At 51.0% G+C, this 16,705-nt stretch overlaps 1 protein-coding gene across 1 annotated transcript in view; it reads right to left on the bottom strand.

The window, feature by feature from the left end:
* OLFM2 (olfactomedin 2) overlaps window positions 1-15,166 on the bottom strand; it is a 61,384-nt gene extending 46,218 nt beyond the window's left edge. The window contains exon 1 of the mRNA XM_058728114.1: window positions 14,938-15,166. Within this exon, the coding sequence (XP_058584097.1) occupies window positions 14,938-15,015 (78 nt within the window). The 5' untranslated portion in view covers window positions 15,016-15,166. The remainder of the gene's footprint in view (window positions 1-14,937) is intronic.
* Between the last annotated feature and the right edge of the window lie 1,539 nt (window positions 15,167-16,705).

The following is a 16,705-nucleotide window of genomic DNA, read 5'->3' as shown; positions in this document are numbered from 1 at the left end:
GGGTGGTGGTAAAGGGCTAGGGTGTCCTGAGAGTCAAGTGAAAGATTTATTGAACATCTACTATGTGCAAGGCACTGTGAACAACAGATAAAAAATGCCCGTCTTTGTGGAGCTGCTGAACGTTACGGGGTGAGACCGACAAGAGATAGGAGAGGGGAAAGTAAAATATATAGGCTATGGGGAGGAAGGGGCATCCAGACCAAGTAGGAGAGTAAACTTTAGCCAGGAGGGTTGGGGAGTGACACTTGGGCAGAGACTTGAAGAAGGTGAGGGAGGGAGCCGTTGGGATATCTGAGGGAAGAGTGCCAGACAAGAACAGCAAGTGCAAAGGCCCTGGGGCAGGAACACAAGTATTCAAGGAACAGGCCAGTGTGGTTGGAGGAGAGCCAGCTGCAGGAAAGTGGGGTCCGGAGGGGGAAGACGGGCTTGTAAACTACTTTGCAGGGTGTCTGGGACATGGTGTTTCATAAGCAGTCGCTGCCATTGTTATTATTTGCGACTGATGATAAGCTCTAAAAAATGAGATGTGTCCTTGCCTCCTTGTACTACAGCTCACATTTACAAGCGCTGAACGCTTTGCAAATGTGCTGGCTGAGCACCGGCTGCAACCTCCCTATTTGCAGGTGAGGAAATTGGGCTCAGAGAGGAGAGGGGACCGGCTCAAGGTGACCCAGCAGGTAAATAGGGGGCCCAGAGTTTGAGCCCAGGTCTGTCTGATTTCAGACTCCAAAACCACTGGGCTCCAAGGTCTCCCAGCTTAGAGGATTTGGAACCCACTGATACCCTCTCACTCTCTCACCATGGGTATTGTGGGAAACTAACCTAGCTCCTTCCTGTCAAGCTTCTCCAGGGAGTGGTCTGCACTCCAATCTGCATCTGCTGCCTCCACTCCCTCACCTCCTACCTCCTGAATGTTTCCAAACTCCTTTCACTGAAGGCAGCGGCGGCCTTCCGATTTGCCAGTCCCACAGCCTCATTTAGTCTCACAGGTTAGTCTTCACGGATCATTCCCTCTTTCTTAAAAGTAATTTCTCTTTTGATTTCGGAGACACTTTATTATTTCCTAGTTCTGCCCCCACCTCTCTGTCTCCTGCCTTCTCCCTAAATGTCTGCAACTCACAGGGTCTTGTCCTGGGTCCCCACTCCTCTCATGCTGTATACTGGGCCTAGATCATCACCCCCACTCGCAAAGTCTTGGTTCTATCTGGCATACTCCCACCTCAGGACCTTTGTACCTGCTGTGCCCTGCTTGCTATCTACTTTACCCAGAACGTTATTACCACAGATAGGCATATAGCTGCCTCTTTACTTCATTTATATCTTTGCTTTATTCTGTGGGTCAGAGCCATGCCCTACCTTTCTCCAGAGAACTACATTTCCCAGGTTCCCTTGCACACTGGTTTCCTGTTAGGTTCACCCAAAGGGAGGCACTGAAAGGAGACTGGAGGGGAGGTAGGAGGGGAGAGGCCAAGGTATTTCTCCCCTCTCTTTCTGCTTGGGGTTGTGGTGTGTTCTTACAGTGGCCACACCCCCTCCATGGTCCCACAACCACACAAGAGCTCCTTCCTCACCACAACACCCATTTATCGGGTCCCTTAAGCAGCCTTGTGCTGTGGCTTATTGCTGGATTCCCTGATCATCCCATCAGTTCGGCTTCTCAACTCTTCCATCTTACACTTAACCAATTCCCTGTGTTGAATTTCCTCTTTTGAAAACACCTAGAGTGCTTCGTTTCCCTCACTGAACTCTGAGTGACACGACCACTCTGAAAAGACCGTCCCTGGCCACCTCATTGATGATATGAGTCCACACCACTCTCTGTCCCTTACTCTGCTCTGTTTTCTTGAACAGCATTGATCACCGTGGGACGTTACTTTTATTTGTTATGATCGGTCTTGTCCATAAGACTTTCAACTTCACAAGGGCACCTGCGTGCCTGTATTTTTCACAACGAAACCCCAGGGCTTAGAATAGTGCTTGGCACGTGTATAGCAGGTGCTCAAAAAAATGTTGTTGATTGACTGACTAAATGAACCCGTGGCTGAGGCTCCCAAAGGTATATCTACAGCCCAGCTCTCCAACTGGAGTTCAGACCCCTCTGCCCATCAGCTTCGTGGACATTTCCATTTGTCTCTCACAAAACTAACAGCACATGACACCCACCAGCGCAAACTCAATCAGAAAGACAGGCAGTGCTGGTGATGATATGGAGAAATGGGAACCTATTGCTAGTGGGAATATAAAATGTTACAACCACTTTGAGAAACGATTTAGCGGTTTCTTAACACATTAAACAGAAGCTTACCATAAGACCCAACAATTCCATCTGCCCGAGAGAAATAAGGGCATATGTCCATGGAGAGACTTGTATGTGAATATTCGTGCGGGTATTTTCCATCGTGAACGAAGCTATCCAAATGCCCATCAACTAGCGAATGGATTAAAAAATTGTGGTACGTCCATACAAGGGAATGTTACTCAGCAATAAAAAGGAACAAACTACAGATATACACTACAGCGTGGATGAGCCTCAAAAATGTTTTTCTGGGGCACCTGGGTGGCTCAGCCAGCTAAGCATCCAATCTTGATTTCAGTTCAGGTCATGATCTCACGGTTGTGAGAACGAGCTCCCCCCATCGGGCGCCGTGCTGAGCGTGGAGCCTGCTTGAGATTCTCTCTCTCCCTCTGTCCCTCCCCGCTCATGAGTGCAAGCACTGTCTCTCTCTCCCTAAAAAAAATAAATTAATTAATTAAAATAAATTAAAAAGAAAATATTGCTAAGTTAAAGAAACCAGATACAAAAAGCCATGTTTTCTATGGTTCCATCTACACACACCGTCCAGAAAAGGCAAATCAACAGAGGCAGAAATTAGATTAGTGACTGTCTGGAACTGGGGGTGGGAGGGGGGATGGACTGCAAATGGGCATGAGGGATCTTTTAGGGGTGATGGAAATGTCCTAAAACTGGCTTGGGGTGACGTTTGCACAACTCCACACATTTACTAAAAAGTCGCTGAATTGCACACTGAAACAGGTAGATTTCATGGCATGTAAACTGTTAAGAGGGCATTCTTAAATTTCCCCTGCAAGCCCTCTCCCTGAGGTGCCCTACAGTTGTGCTGATGTCAGAATGAGTCCTTAAATTTTGTGCCCCAGTTCCCTTGCTTGCCTCACCCTGGTCCTGGCCCAAATAGATCCACAGTTAGAAACTATCGAGGCGCCTGAGTGGCTCAGTTGGCTAAGCGTCCGACTTCGGCTCAGGTCATGATCTCACAGTTTGTGGGTTGAAGCCCTGCGCCGGACCCTGTGCTGACAGCTCGGAGCCTGGAGCCTGCTTCAGATTCTCAGTCTCTGTCTCTCTCTGCCCCTCCCCCACTCACACTCTGTCTCTTTTTCCTTCAAAAACAAATAAACATTAAAAAAATTAACAAATAAATATTAAAACAACCCAAAACTATAGTCTGTGCTCCCATTACCCTTCCTTCTCCTTCCCTACTCCATCCAAACCAGCACCAATGCCCCCTGATCTTGATGCAGAAATATCTCCAGAAAGTATCCCTTCTTCTCCATCATCATTCTCACTCTAAGCACTGTGTTGGAGAGTGCTACAGGTTGAATATTTATGTCCCCCGCCCCAAAGTCCTATGTTGAAACCTAACCCCCAATGTGACAGTATTTGGAGAGGGGCCTTTGGGAGCTGATTAGGTCATGAGGTGGGGCCCCCATGAATGGATTGGTGTCCTTATAGAAGAGACTCAGAGAGCTCTCTCTCCCTCCCACTGTGTAAGGACAGAACAAGAAGACATCAAATCTGCCAGCACTTTGATCTTGAACTTCCAGCCTTCAGAACTGTGAGAAATAGATGTCTGTGGTTTATAAGACTCTCAGTCCATGGTATTGCATTAGAGCAAGGTGAATGCACCAGGACCAGGAGCTACAGAAAGAAATGTTTTTTCCCTTCACCTGAAGATTCTCAGGAGGGGAAGAGTTCACAACGGTCAGAAACAATAACAGTAGTTGCTAAGGCTTGTTGAGTACTTATCGTGTACTAGGTATCATTTGCAGGAATTTACATGTAATAACTCACTTAGCCCTCACACTATCACTGAGTAGGAGTAGACAGGATTACAAGACTAGATAGGATTATAATTCCCATTTTTAAAATGAGGAAACAGAGGCACTGAGATGCTAAGATATTTCCCAAAGGCCCCCAGGATACTATACGAGACAGTCGAGCTCCAGAGTTTACATGGTGCACAGTCAACTGGGTCTATTCACAGGGGAAAGAATAAATGCTGATCCCTACCTCACATCCTGTGCAAAAATCAATTCCGTATAGATTGTACATCTAAATGAGAAAGGTAAACACAAAATCTTTTAGAAGAAAATATAGAAGAATATCTTCATTACTCTGAGGGTAGGCAAAGATTTCTAAAACAGGACACTAACTTTAGAGGGGGGAAATATTATTTGAACTACATTAGAATTAAGAAATTCCGGGGCACCTGGGTGGCGTCCAATTCTTGATTTTGGCTTGAGTCATGATCCCAGGGTCATGGGATTGCCCCATATCCGGTTGGCATTGAACGTGGAGCCTGCTTGGGATTCTCTCCCTCTGTCCCTCCCCCACTCGCACGTTCTCTCCCTCTCTCTCTCTCTCGCTGTCTCTCTCTCTCTAAAATAAAATAACATTAAAAGTTGAGAAAGCCCATTGATCAAAACTCCATTAAGAGAATGAAAAAACAAGCCACAGAGTAGGAGAAGATATTTGCAATCCTTATATACAACAGAAAACTCATCTTAATTTTTTTAAAGATTTTTTGAATCTTTATTCATTTTTGAAAGAGAGACAAGAGCGTGAGTGGGGGAGGGGCAGAGAGGGGCAGAGAGAGAGGGAGACCAGAATCCAAAGCAGGCTCCAGGCTCTGAGCTGTCAGCACAGAGCCCGACGCGGGGCTCGAACCCATGAACCATGAGATCAGGACCTGAGCTGAAACCAAGAGTCAGATGCTTAACCCACTGAGCCACCCAGGTGCCCCATTCTTTTAAAGAGTTTTTAAAGTAATCTGTACACCCAACATGGGCTCAAACCCACAACCCAGAGATCAAGAGTCACATGCTCTATTGACTGAGCCAGCCAGGCGCCCCACTCATATCTTAGTTTTAATTTATATAAGATATGGATGGATAGATACAGACATGGATACAAAATCTGGACACACACACACACACACACACACATTCCTACAACTCAGCAATTCTTCTCCTAAGTGTATACAGTTGAGACTCATCATTTGCAGATTCCATATTGGCAAACTCACCAACTCATGACAACTTATTTGTAACCCCCACATTGATACTCCTGGGGCTTTGGTGGTCATTCATGGACATGCACACAGCAGCAAAAATGGAGTCAGCAACACACAGGTTCCCAAATGAAGTCCAATACGACCATACTCTGCCTTCTTGTTTTAGCTCTGTTAAAAAAAAAAAAAAAGTGTATATATTTATTTTTGAGAGAGAGAATGCACACAAGCAGGGAAGGGCAGAGAGAGAGAGAGAGAGAGAGAGAGAGAAAGAGAGGGAGAGAAAATCCCAAGCAGGCTCTGCACTCTCAGCGCAGAGCCTGATGTGGGGCCCGAACTCACGAATCATGACCAGAGGCTCCCGTGACCGGAGCCTAAGTCAGACGTAATGAATCAACAATATATAAGAAACAAGGTGTGGGGCGCCTGGGTGGCTCAGTGGGTTGGGCGTCCGACTTCAACTCAGGTCACCATCTCGCAGTCTGTGAGTTCGAGCCCCACGTCGGGCTCTGGGCTGACGGCTCAGAGCCTGGAGCCTGCTTCCGAGTCTGTGTCTCCCTCTCTCTCTGCCCCTCCCCCGTTCATGCTCTGTCTCGCTCTGTCTTAAAAATAAATAAAAAACGTTAAAAAAAATTAAAAAAAAAAAGAAAGAAACAAGGTGTTTTTTAAACAGAAACATACAGGGGCGCCTGGGTGGCGCAGTCGGTTAAGCGTCCGACTTCAGCCAGGTCACGATCTCACGGTCCGTGAGTTCGAGCCCCACGTCAGGCTCTGGGCTGATGGCTCAGAGCCTGGAGCCTGTTTCCGATTCTGTGTCTCCCTCTCTCTCTGCCCCTCCCCCGTTCATGCTCTGTCTCTCTCTGTCCCAAAAAATAAAAAAAATAAACGTTGAAAAAAAAAATAAAAAAAAAATAAAAAAAAAAATAAACAGAAACATACATAAAACTAGGCGGCATCTTGTTCGGTCAACAAAAGTGTGACCACAGGCTTGGAGACACCCAGCCCTGCGACGACTCAATGCGTCAATCAGTATTTACTAATACCCAACGGAAATGCGAATGAGCGTTCACCGAAGACAGCATCAGAATATTTATAGCCACACCTTTCCTGTCAGCCAGAAACTTCGCCAGCCCAAATGCCCAGAAACAGTACAACGAATCTATCACGGGAGAGTCACATAATAGAATGTCACCAAGTGATGAAAACAGGCAACGAAAACAAAACAGTAATATGTGGAATCTTACAAACATAATGTTAAGCAAAAAAGCCGGGCCCCCAAAACTACATATTTCATGCCTTCAAGTTATAAAGCTGGCCGGGGCGCCTGGGTGGCTCAGTAGGTGAAGTGACTGGCTTCGGCTCACATCATGGTCTCATAGTTCGTGAGTTCGAGCCCCGCATCTGGACTCTGTGCTGTTAACACGGAGCCTGCTTGGGATTCTCTGTCCCCTCTCACACTCATGTGCGCGCTCTCTCTCTCTCTTGCTCTCTCTCTCGTTCTCTCTCTCTCAAAAATAAAATAACATTTAAAAAAAAAAAAAGGTTATAAAGCTAGCCAAACCCGTGCAATTGTGAGAGATGTTAGCTTAGCGGTAACTCTTGGGAACAGGTGGCAGCTAGAAGGAGCACGAAGGGACTTCTGGATACTTGCAAAGTTCTATTTCTTTACCTGGTGCCGGTTAGCACCACGTCGCTTGAAGACAGTTTATCAAGCTGAACCTTCGTGATTTGTGTATCGCTCTGTAGATAGGATTTCCGTCAAGAAGAAAATTTACTCGGGGGCGCCTGGGTGGCTCAGTCAGTTAAGCATCTGACTCTTGGTTTTGGCTGAGGTCACGATCTTGTGGTTTCCTGAATTCGAGCCCCACATCAGGCTCAGTGCTGGCAGCGTGGAGCCTGCTTGGGATTCTCTCTCTCTCCCGCCCTCTCCCCCTCCCCCACTCACGCTGTCTCTGTCTCTCTCAAAATAAATAAACTTAAAAAAAAAAAACGTACTCAAATATATGAATTCAGGTATCAAGTATGAAAACATAAGTTCCATCCCTGTTTGAGGTGCAGCAGGTAAACACGATAGAACGTTCCGGTAGAAGAGCAAGTAACGCAAACCAAGCAAAACTAAGCGTGCTTTGCAGTCAGCCACGTGCCCTCTGTCGAGACCATCCTGGCCCCCACGGTACTCAGGCACCCTTGAGAAAGGCATGAATTCACGTCCACACATACATGGCTTTGCATGCCTCAGAACACAAACGGTGTTCATCTTCTAGCCCGTGCCTGCCTTCAGCGTTGGGTCTGGTGACAAGTGTTTGGAAATGGTGTTGCAACATGTCTCCCCTTCTCCTTGGAAGACTCAGAGCCCCACACCCTTCCCGTCATCTCTGCTTTCCTGCCTGGTTCAGAATTCTCCAGGAGGTGGCTGGGAAGGAGACGTCTGTCCCTGTCAAGGACCTCAGACCCCAGACAGCGAGAGACACAACATTCCCCAAGTGTTGGTTCCATTCGGCCTCTGGCTGCCACCAGTGGGCTTCAGGCCCTGTCGGCTCCTGAGGTGATCCTGTCTTCATGCCTTTACTCTCCCGCTCCAGTGTTTTCCGCGTTATAGCCAGAGGCTCTGGCCCTCACACAAATCCAGCCCCGTCTCATTCCTGGCTTTAAAACCTTTTACTGAACCAAAAGAAAAACAAACAACCTGGTTTCAAAAATGGGCAAAGGAGGGGTCCCTGGGTGACTCAGTCGGTGGAGCAGTTGAGCATCTGACTTCGGCTCGGGTCATGATCTCAAAGTTCCTGAGTTCGAGCCCTGCATCGGGCTCTCTGCTCTCAGCCCAGAGCCTGCTTCAGACCCTCTGTCTCCCTCTCTTTCTCTGCTCCACCCCTCTCTCTCTCCCAAGTATAAAAAAAAGTTTTTAATAAAAAATGGACAAACGGAAGCTATACAAACAAAAATAAACACATAAGAAAAAGCCCAACATCACTAACTCTTTAAAAAAATTTTTTTAATGTTCATTTTATATTTGAGAGGTAGAGACAGATTGTGAGCAGGGGAGGGATGGAGAGAGAGAAAGGGAGACACAGAATCCGAAGCAGGCTCCAGGCTCTGAGCTGTCAGCACAGAGCCCGACGCGGGGCCCGAACCCACGAACCGTGGGATCGTGACCTCAGCCGAAGATGGACCGTCAACCGACTGAGCCACCCAGGCGCCCCACTAACTCTTCACGAAATGGAAATCAAAGCCAAAATGAGAAATCACATCACAGCCCATCAAGATGGGCTGAAGTCAAAAAGTCAAGTGGGGACGACAACGTTGGCGAGGAAGTGGACAGACCGGAACCCTCGTGCACTGTTGGTGGGTATTTAAAATGGCACAGCCGCTGTGGGAAACTTTTCGCTCCTCAGAAAAGTAAACATGTTATTATCATATGACCCAGCAATCCCACCTCTGGGTACACACCCGAGAGTTAGAAGCAAGGTCTCAAAGAAATATTTGCACCCGACGCTCACAGCAGCACTATGCACAACAGCAATCCAAATGTCTATGGAAGGACAATCGGAAAGACCAAATGTGGTAAATCCATGCAGTGGAACAGCATTCAGCCTTAAAAAAGGAGGGAGGTCTGACACGAGGGAAAGAAGCCATTCACAAAAAGACAAATATCTCCTGGTTCCACTTACATGAAGCACCTAGCGTCATCAAATTCATAGAGACGGGAAGCAGAAGGGGGTTCACAGGGGCTGGGGGAGAGGGAAATGAGGAGTTGTTTAAGACGGAGAATTTCAGTCTTGCGAGATGAAAAGAGTTCTGGAGACAGATGATGGGGACGGTCGCACAACCATGTGAACGGACCTAACGTTAAAAATGGCGGAGGGGCGCCTGGATGGCTCAGTCGCTCAGGCATCCATCCGGCTCTTGATTTTTGGCTTGAGTCATGGATCGTGGGTTCACGAAATCGAGGCCCACAGCAGGCCTCACACTGACAGCGTGGAGCCTGCTTGGGATTCGTTCTCTCCCTCTCTCTCTGCCCCTTCCCCACTCATGCTCTCTCTCTCTCTCTCTCAAAATAAATAAATAAGCTAAAAAAATTTTTTTTAAAGTAACATAAAAATGGCTCAGACGGTAAATTTTATGTTCTGTGTATTTTACCATAATTTAAAAAAAACTAAACACACACACACACACACACACTTCCTTAATCCTGAGAACTACCCCACAGTCGGCTGTGTCACACCCTTCCACATGCCCAGTAGCTCGCCTGGTGTCTTTCACATGGGAATTAATATAGAAATTAGGAAGAGAAAGAATCGGGTTTATCATGTATTTTTCTTGGGAACAACCAGAACTTTTTCAGGGCCCAAAAGGCGAGGGGCTATTTGCCATTTCTTTCAATGGCTTCAACTGTCTTTGCCTTTTGGTTTCTTTCTTCTCACGCTGTGACTCCCTGTCTCCTCGTCTGCTAAGCAGGGCTTCGATGCGAGCTGGCCGGGTTTGCTAGAACTACGTGTAAAGTAGTAGGAGTCAACAGGCACCGAGAGCCTCCGGGGGCTCCCAGAAGCAACACAAATAAGCTTCTGCACACAGACTCCATGGAATCTGTTCTCACTCGTCTCTGTTCTTCCTGGCTTCTCGTTGGTTTGCGGCTGAGCTGTGGATGGATGAAGTGGTGTGATACGCCAGCCTCCCACTCAGCACAAAGACATATCCGTGTTCTCGGACAAGAGTTCCCGAAACACGGGAACGAGTTCTCCTGCTCCTGTCACAACTCCCTTCTCCCCAGCACAGCTAGACTCCGCTTCAGAGAAGCTAAATCTTCCACATCCCACCCCGTGAGGGCTCAAACCATCATCCAGACCTTGGTGTCCGGTGTGAGGCTCAAAATACAGAAGACTCCAAATGAACGTTTTCTAAATGAACACGTGAGTGCACGAATACGTGAAAACAGCAAGTGACTGCCTCCAAGGCCCTGACACTGAATTGCAGGGACACAAAGCCACGGCCCACACCTGATGCCAGGCTCATGAGAAATCCATACACGTGCACATGGCCAGCCCATATGAAAAGAGTCACTGTGAACACATACCCACGGACGTGACTATGGCACACGCATGTCCCTATGCCCAGCTTGGTCAATGCCAAGGACGTGGTTCTGAAACAGACACACACACACCAGATGAACTCCTATAGAGCCAGGGGCAGAGTGAGGCAAGTGAGAGCTGAGTCCTTCAAGTGCAGGGTTAGTGCCCACGTTTATTTACAATTTTGACATTTTTGTATCACAGATTTTTTTTTACATCAATTTTGATCTTCTTAAGATATTATTTATCTTGGTTTCTGAATTCTTTGGGGGCACCCCCTACAGTTCTGCACCTGAGACTAGTGCCTCAGTTGCACTGACACCTCAGTTGGCCAGGGCAGTTACACACACCGGGACATCTGCCTGCACATCCTCACCATGGCCACGGGGACACAGAATCTCTGCACAAACCTCATTTCACCACTAGGTGGCAGCCCAGCTCTTTCGTCTTGGGCGCAGGCTTGACCCCATTCTTCCCTAGGAAGAAAATGTCCAATTCACTTACTTTCTGAGAGTCCTCAAGACCTCCTTTTGCTGCCTTCTACCTGGGACATTTACATTTTCTAGTATATGTGCTGCCTAAGCGAGCACCGGACATTTCCATTTGCTAAAGGAGCCCAGGAGAACAGCGTGTTAACCCCAAACAGTGGTGCCCTATAATGGTGGAATTTGAGGCACAGATAAAGAAGATGGGTTTTCCTGATGCCTCCGATCCAAGAGCAGTGGTTGACTTGAAACGGGTACAGGATGGCCCGAGGGGATAGTTGTTCCCTCACCCCTCCTTTGGTACAAGAGTCCCACTGTTTCCGAAAGAAAGAGATCCTGTGGGAGGAGGGACATTCATCCATCCAGTCACTCAAGTTTCTATTTTAACAGATATTTGTTGAGCACCTACTGTGTGCCAGGCTCTGTTGTAGGCACTGGAGATGCAACAAAGCCCACTGGCCCCTGATGAGCTGCCGCTCGACGGGGAGACAGACAATGAGTGGAGAGGTAGTGACAGGCTATGAAGAAAAAGAGGAGTAACAGATCAGAGAGGGGCCACGGGAAGGTCATTTTAGATGGTTGGTCAGGGTGGGCCTCTCGGAGGAGGTGTCATTTAAACAGAAGGAGAGGGAGGGAACGGTGTCCCACGCAGAGGAAATGGCAAGTGCGAAAGCCCTGAGGTCTGCAGTACAAACTGAACTACTCCCCACCCCCCATCCTATGGGGACCCCGGGGAAGAAATGACTTCAAACCCAGACAGTGGCCAAGAATATAGCTAGATCTTAGGGAGGACTTCCCAGGTGTTAGGAAGTGGGCCTCTTTCTCACAGGGAAAGCTATCTGGTAGTCTCCAGAGCATTCACAGGCCGGACCCAGAACACGTGAACAGACCCTGGATGGATGGATGGATGGATGGATGGCTCCTCTGACAGGGGCCATTCTCCTGTTCTCACAGTCAAATCTTAACTCCTGTCTACTGCCCACAAGTTCCCACTTGGTCTGCCCCCTCCTGGCTTCCCTGGCCTCATCACAACCACCACCACCTCCCCCTGCCCCTTCCCCTCCACTCACTCCTCTCCAGACACACCAGCCTCCCTTCTGCTCCTCAAACATCCCAGGGTGTTCTCCCATCAGGGCCTTCATACTTGCTGTTCCGTCTGCCTTGAATGCTGTTCCCCTGGGTACTCAGAAGGCATCCTCTCTCACCTCCCTCGGGGGTCACCTCAAGTACCGCCTCCTTAGAGACACTATCTTGGACCACACCTGCTCAGATTTTCATCCCCTTCATCCGATGCATTATTCTTCATGCCAGTTGCATTTTACATATTCGTTTCATTGTTGACACTGTATTATATATTTGTTCAGTTCTTGCCTGTCTCTCCTGCCACAAGATCAGCTCCAGGAGGGCAGGGATTTGATAACTTGGTCCATGGCTATATCCCCAGTGCTTACTCATATCTGTTGATCGGATGGACACATGAAGGATTTCTAGCCTGGATTCATGGAGCCCAGGGCCCAGCAGGGACTGAGAAGGGGGCTATGGGGAGAAATGGTGGGGGAGGTGGAGAGGGGACAGAGCATTCATTCTTCAGGGCCCTTCCTTCTCTGGGGCGCCAGGCTGGGTGGGCAGCGAGGGGCAGAGACCAGTATATGACCCTGTAGTGCCCATGGTGGCCGCCTGGAGGTACTGCAACCAGCTGCAGGACCCCCCCCCCCCACCGACCCCAACGGATAACCTCAGTCTAGCTCCGCTCCACCCACCGTTTAGCCCCGCCTTCCTAACCCAGTCTGGTCCCGCCCCCACGCAGCCCCCTTTGGCCCCGCCTCCAAGAATCCCCATGTTAGTCCCTCCCCATTCTGGGGTCCGTAAACTTAACCCCCCCCCCCCCCCCCCCCCGCCCCCAGCACCTTTCACTGCACTCTCCTGCGCCCCTAGCCGACCTTGGCGACAGGTCAAGAAATCTAAAGTTCCCCAGGGGCTAGCAGGGGTGCGGGAGAATCCCGAGGTGGTGGTTCCCCAGGATCCTTCTTGGAAGCCAAATTCACCTTCACTCCTGGTGCATTTTTAACCAGCATTCTCTCACCCTTATGCCTCTTTTGGTCTCTCTCTACTTCTCTCTGGCTGACATATCAATTGAGTACCTACCGTGTGCGGACTGAAGCCAGGCACTGAGCACGCTTCCGTACCCAGCCAGGATGTGGGTCCCTGGGACCCCACAACCTCTCCTAGTTGTCTGAAGATCCTATTTAGAGTCTGGCCTCCACCCCTCACAACGCCCCCTGGGGTGGGGATAAGGGTCTGAGTCCTTCCTTCTCTTGACCAGGAAAGAGAAGGTACAGCACTATTTTTCCTCGGAGCTTCTACCTAAAAAAAAATCTTCTAGTTTCGACATAGCTGCTGTCTACACCCATGGAGTGAATTATTTAACAAGAAGGTAAATGTGTGGGCTCAGGAACCGGTCTGCCTTCGTTCAATCCTGGCTCTGCCACTCCTAGCTATCTGAGCTCGACATAATGACTTCACTCTTCTGTGCCTCGGTTTCCCCATCTGTAAAACGAAGGCAGTACTAACATGCTCTAGGAGGTGCCAGGAGGGTTCAACGCCTTCGCTCATGTTGTGTGCTTGAAACAGCGCCCGGCACATAATAAACACTTAATAAACGTTAGCTGTATTATCATTGTTATTTTAGACTCCGGCTTCCCTCTGAGCTCCTACAGATCTGAGAACCTGAGGGGGCTCCCACCTCCAAGATGGAGGAGGAACGAGGTTTCCCGATAGCCGAAGAAAACCGGGACACCCCCCCACACACACACACATTTTGCAAGGCCCCTCAAGCCTGCCGGAGAGATGGGGGTACTATGGAGAGGAAGGCTTGCTTCTTTCTGTGAAAGCGTGCACAAGGCACCAGCGCGCGCGCACACGCATGGATGCACACGTTTGCACACACAGCCCCTGCTCTTCACTCCCCTTTAAACAATTTAATGTTGTTGTTTTTTTATTTTTGAGAGACAGAGAGCAAGCAGGGGAGGGGCAGAGAGAGAGGGAGACACAGAATCCGAAGCAGGCTCCAGGGTCTGAGCCGTCAGCACAGAGCCCGACGCGGGGCTCGAACTCACCAACCGCGAGATCATCACCTGAGCCGAAGCCGGACGCTCAACCGACTGAACCCCCCAGGCGCCCCTTCGCTCCCCTTTTACAGTGATTCACTCAAAGGCGCAGAATAGCACACGGTCACCCCAGATTCTTGCACGGCCACACACCTGCTCACGCACATTTTGTACGACCCCCAGGCAGATGGACGGAATCATGGGGACACACACAGACCTTCACACACAGCTCAGTTGCCCAAATACCGCCGGGATGAGCACAGTCCTCACTCGCTCCCATACACCAGTCACACGGACACACAACTCCGGGTGGCAGCCTCCCAAGCCTCCCACGGTCACATCAGCCCTCCGGCCACAGCCTCCCGCTGTCACACACAGACCCCCGTCACTTACAAACACCCTCTCCCATCACACCCCCAACTCGCGCACAGCCCAACCCACAAACTCTCAGTCACACCCAGCCGCGACACAGACACACACGTTTACCCAGCAGCCCCCCAACACCTCACACACGTCCCCGTCAGTCACTCACACGTGAGTCCCGCCCCCTTCCCCACACTGGGGGTTCAGGTGAGGAGTGGGGGGGGGCGGCTGCAGAATTCGGGCACCTCCTGCCGTAACGGGGGAAGTGAGGGGTAAGCACCACCCCAAGGCCCCCTGAAGTTGCCCTTGCAACCCCACTCAGCCCCAGTGAGATGGCGGGTGTGGGCTCCGGGGCAATGAGAGGTTGAGAGCCCTGAAGCTGGGGTCACACTGTCCCCCAAGGCATCTCAGCCTGAGGCTGGATGTGAAGCCCCTCTTCCCCCCAAGCCGGGGTGCACGTCCAGCCCCTCCCCCGCTGCGACCCCCGCCCCTCTCAGCCCCGGGGGGGGGGGGCTTATGGAGCCCCCAAATCGCGTTTCTGCCGGGACCCGCTCGGACCCTCTCCCCTCCTGGAGCCCCTCGCGCCTGCACCTGCCCGCCAGGCCCCTACCTGTCCGGCGAGGCCTGAGCACAGCAGCAGCAGCAGCAGCGGCGGCGGCGGCGGCGGCGGGACCGTGAGCGGCCACATGACGCGCCCCCGGCCCGGCGTCCCGTCCCCCCGCCCGCCCTAGCGGCGCCTGGGCGCGGGGACCGCCACCTCGCGCGACCCCGCCCGGCCGGCCGGGGCGACCCTCGCCGCCGCCTCCCCCGCCTCGCCGGCGGCCGGGATTCCGCCCCACCCCCGCCCCCCCTCGCGCGCTCCCAGTCTTTGTTGCGGGCTCCGCCCCCCGCCCCGCCCCCAGCTCGTCTGCGGGCGCGGACCCAGCGTGGGTCTGGGGGCGGGGAAGGCGGAGGAGCTGGCACTGGGGAGGAGAGCTGGGGACCAGGCCCCGCAGTCCCCTAGGCCCGATGGGGGAGGGTCACGGGGATGGGGGAGGGGGTTCCGTCACGTGTTTGTAAATTTCACCCTCCCAGGACATTTCCCACGTTGAAAATAGGGGTGGGATGGGGGTCAAGGGGCGGGGGGGAGTAAGAGGAAGGCCTGGCAACCAAGAAGAGAACGTGAGAGGCCCCCTCCTTAAAGAACTCAAGAATCAACAGAGAAACTGAGGCAGAGCCTGTGCAATGGGACGTTGAGGGAAGGGGGTCACTGCCGGGACAAGGGAGGTGGAACGGAGATGGGAGGAGGAGTGAGAGACAAAAACAGGGAGACCGTTAGACCGGCGGCCGCTGGGGATGGCCCCCAAAGCGGGGTACCTCACTCTCCCCCTCCCACCCATTTTCCAGGCCCCTCTTCCTCAAAGTCCCCCTCCCCCGCCACACCTGAGAGTTTCTCACCCCCCTTTCAATGGCCCAAGATGGGAGACCAGATCCCCAGATCCCGAGAGGATCAAAATATTCACGCGCCTCCAACGAGAAGCCATTTGCATATGAAGGGCGTCCTGGTCCAGCCTCCAGCCTTTCTCTGCCTCTCCCCCCTCTTCTCCGCAGTCACAGTCGCAGTCGTCTTCCTTCCCTTCCTTGTCAGAGGCTTTCTTGGTGGGGGTGGGGGTGGGGGTGGGGTGGGGAGCAAGCCCGTCAGGTTACAGAGGAATCAGCTATAACAGAGGGGTGGGGAGGCCTGGCACTTCTCTGACCCTACCGTATGCCAGGCAGATAACACACTATGGGTGCTTTTGTCAGAGCAAGAAAGAGGATGATGACCCTGGTCCTGTCACGTCTTGGCCATGTGACCTTAGGCAAAGAGCTTTCCTTCTCTCAGGAGACCTGTTTCCTCATGGAGTTGTAGGGAGACATCTGTGGCCCTTAAGATAGAGCCCCCAACCAGCCCTCAATCCCCTGAGAACGTTACCACAGTGAAGCATGGAGTTGAGGAAATTGGCCATGGGGTGTGGGACACAGAACAGAATCTGAGTCAGGGAAGGCATCCCATATCCCATCCATCCCTCTACCTCCTTTCCCAAATGGGAGATTGCTGGGGTGCCTAGGTGGCTCAGTCGTTTGAGTGCCGGAATCTTGATTTAGGCTCAGGTCAGGATTTCACAGTTCACGAGTTCCAACCTTGTGTCCTGCTTCAAGCTGATAGTGTGGAGACTGCTTGGGATTCTCTCTCTCCCTCTCTCTCTGCCCCTCCCCTGCTTGCATGCTGCTCTCTCTCTCTCTCAAAATAAATAAATAGACTTAAAAAAAAAATAACAATGGGAAATTGCCCTTTGCTGACAACTCAGGCCAAGCCCGCAGTAGGTGTAGAGAAGAAAAGGGCTGTTGTTGGTTAGTGG

This window comes from Neofelis nebulosa, chromosome 4, assembly GCF_028018385.1.
Source record: "Neofelis nebulosa isolate mNeoNeb1 chromosome 4, mNeoNeb1.pri, whole genome shotgun sequence".
Lineage (NCBI taxonomy): Eukaryota > Metazoa > Chordata > Mammalia > Carnivora > Felidae > Neofelis > Neofelis nebulosa.
This window is presented reverse-complemented; position numbering and strand designations above follow the sequence as displayed.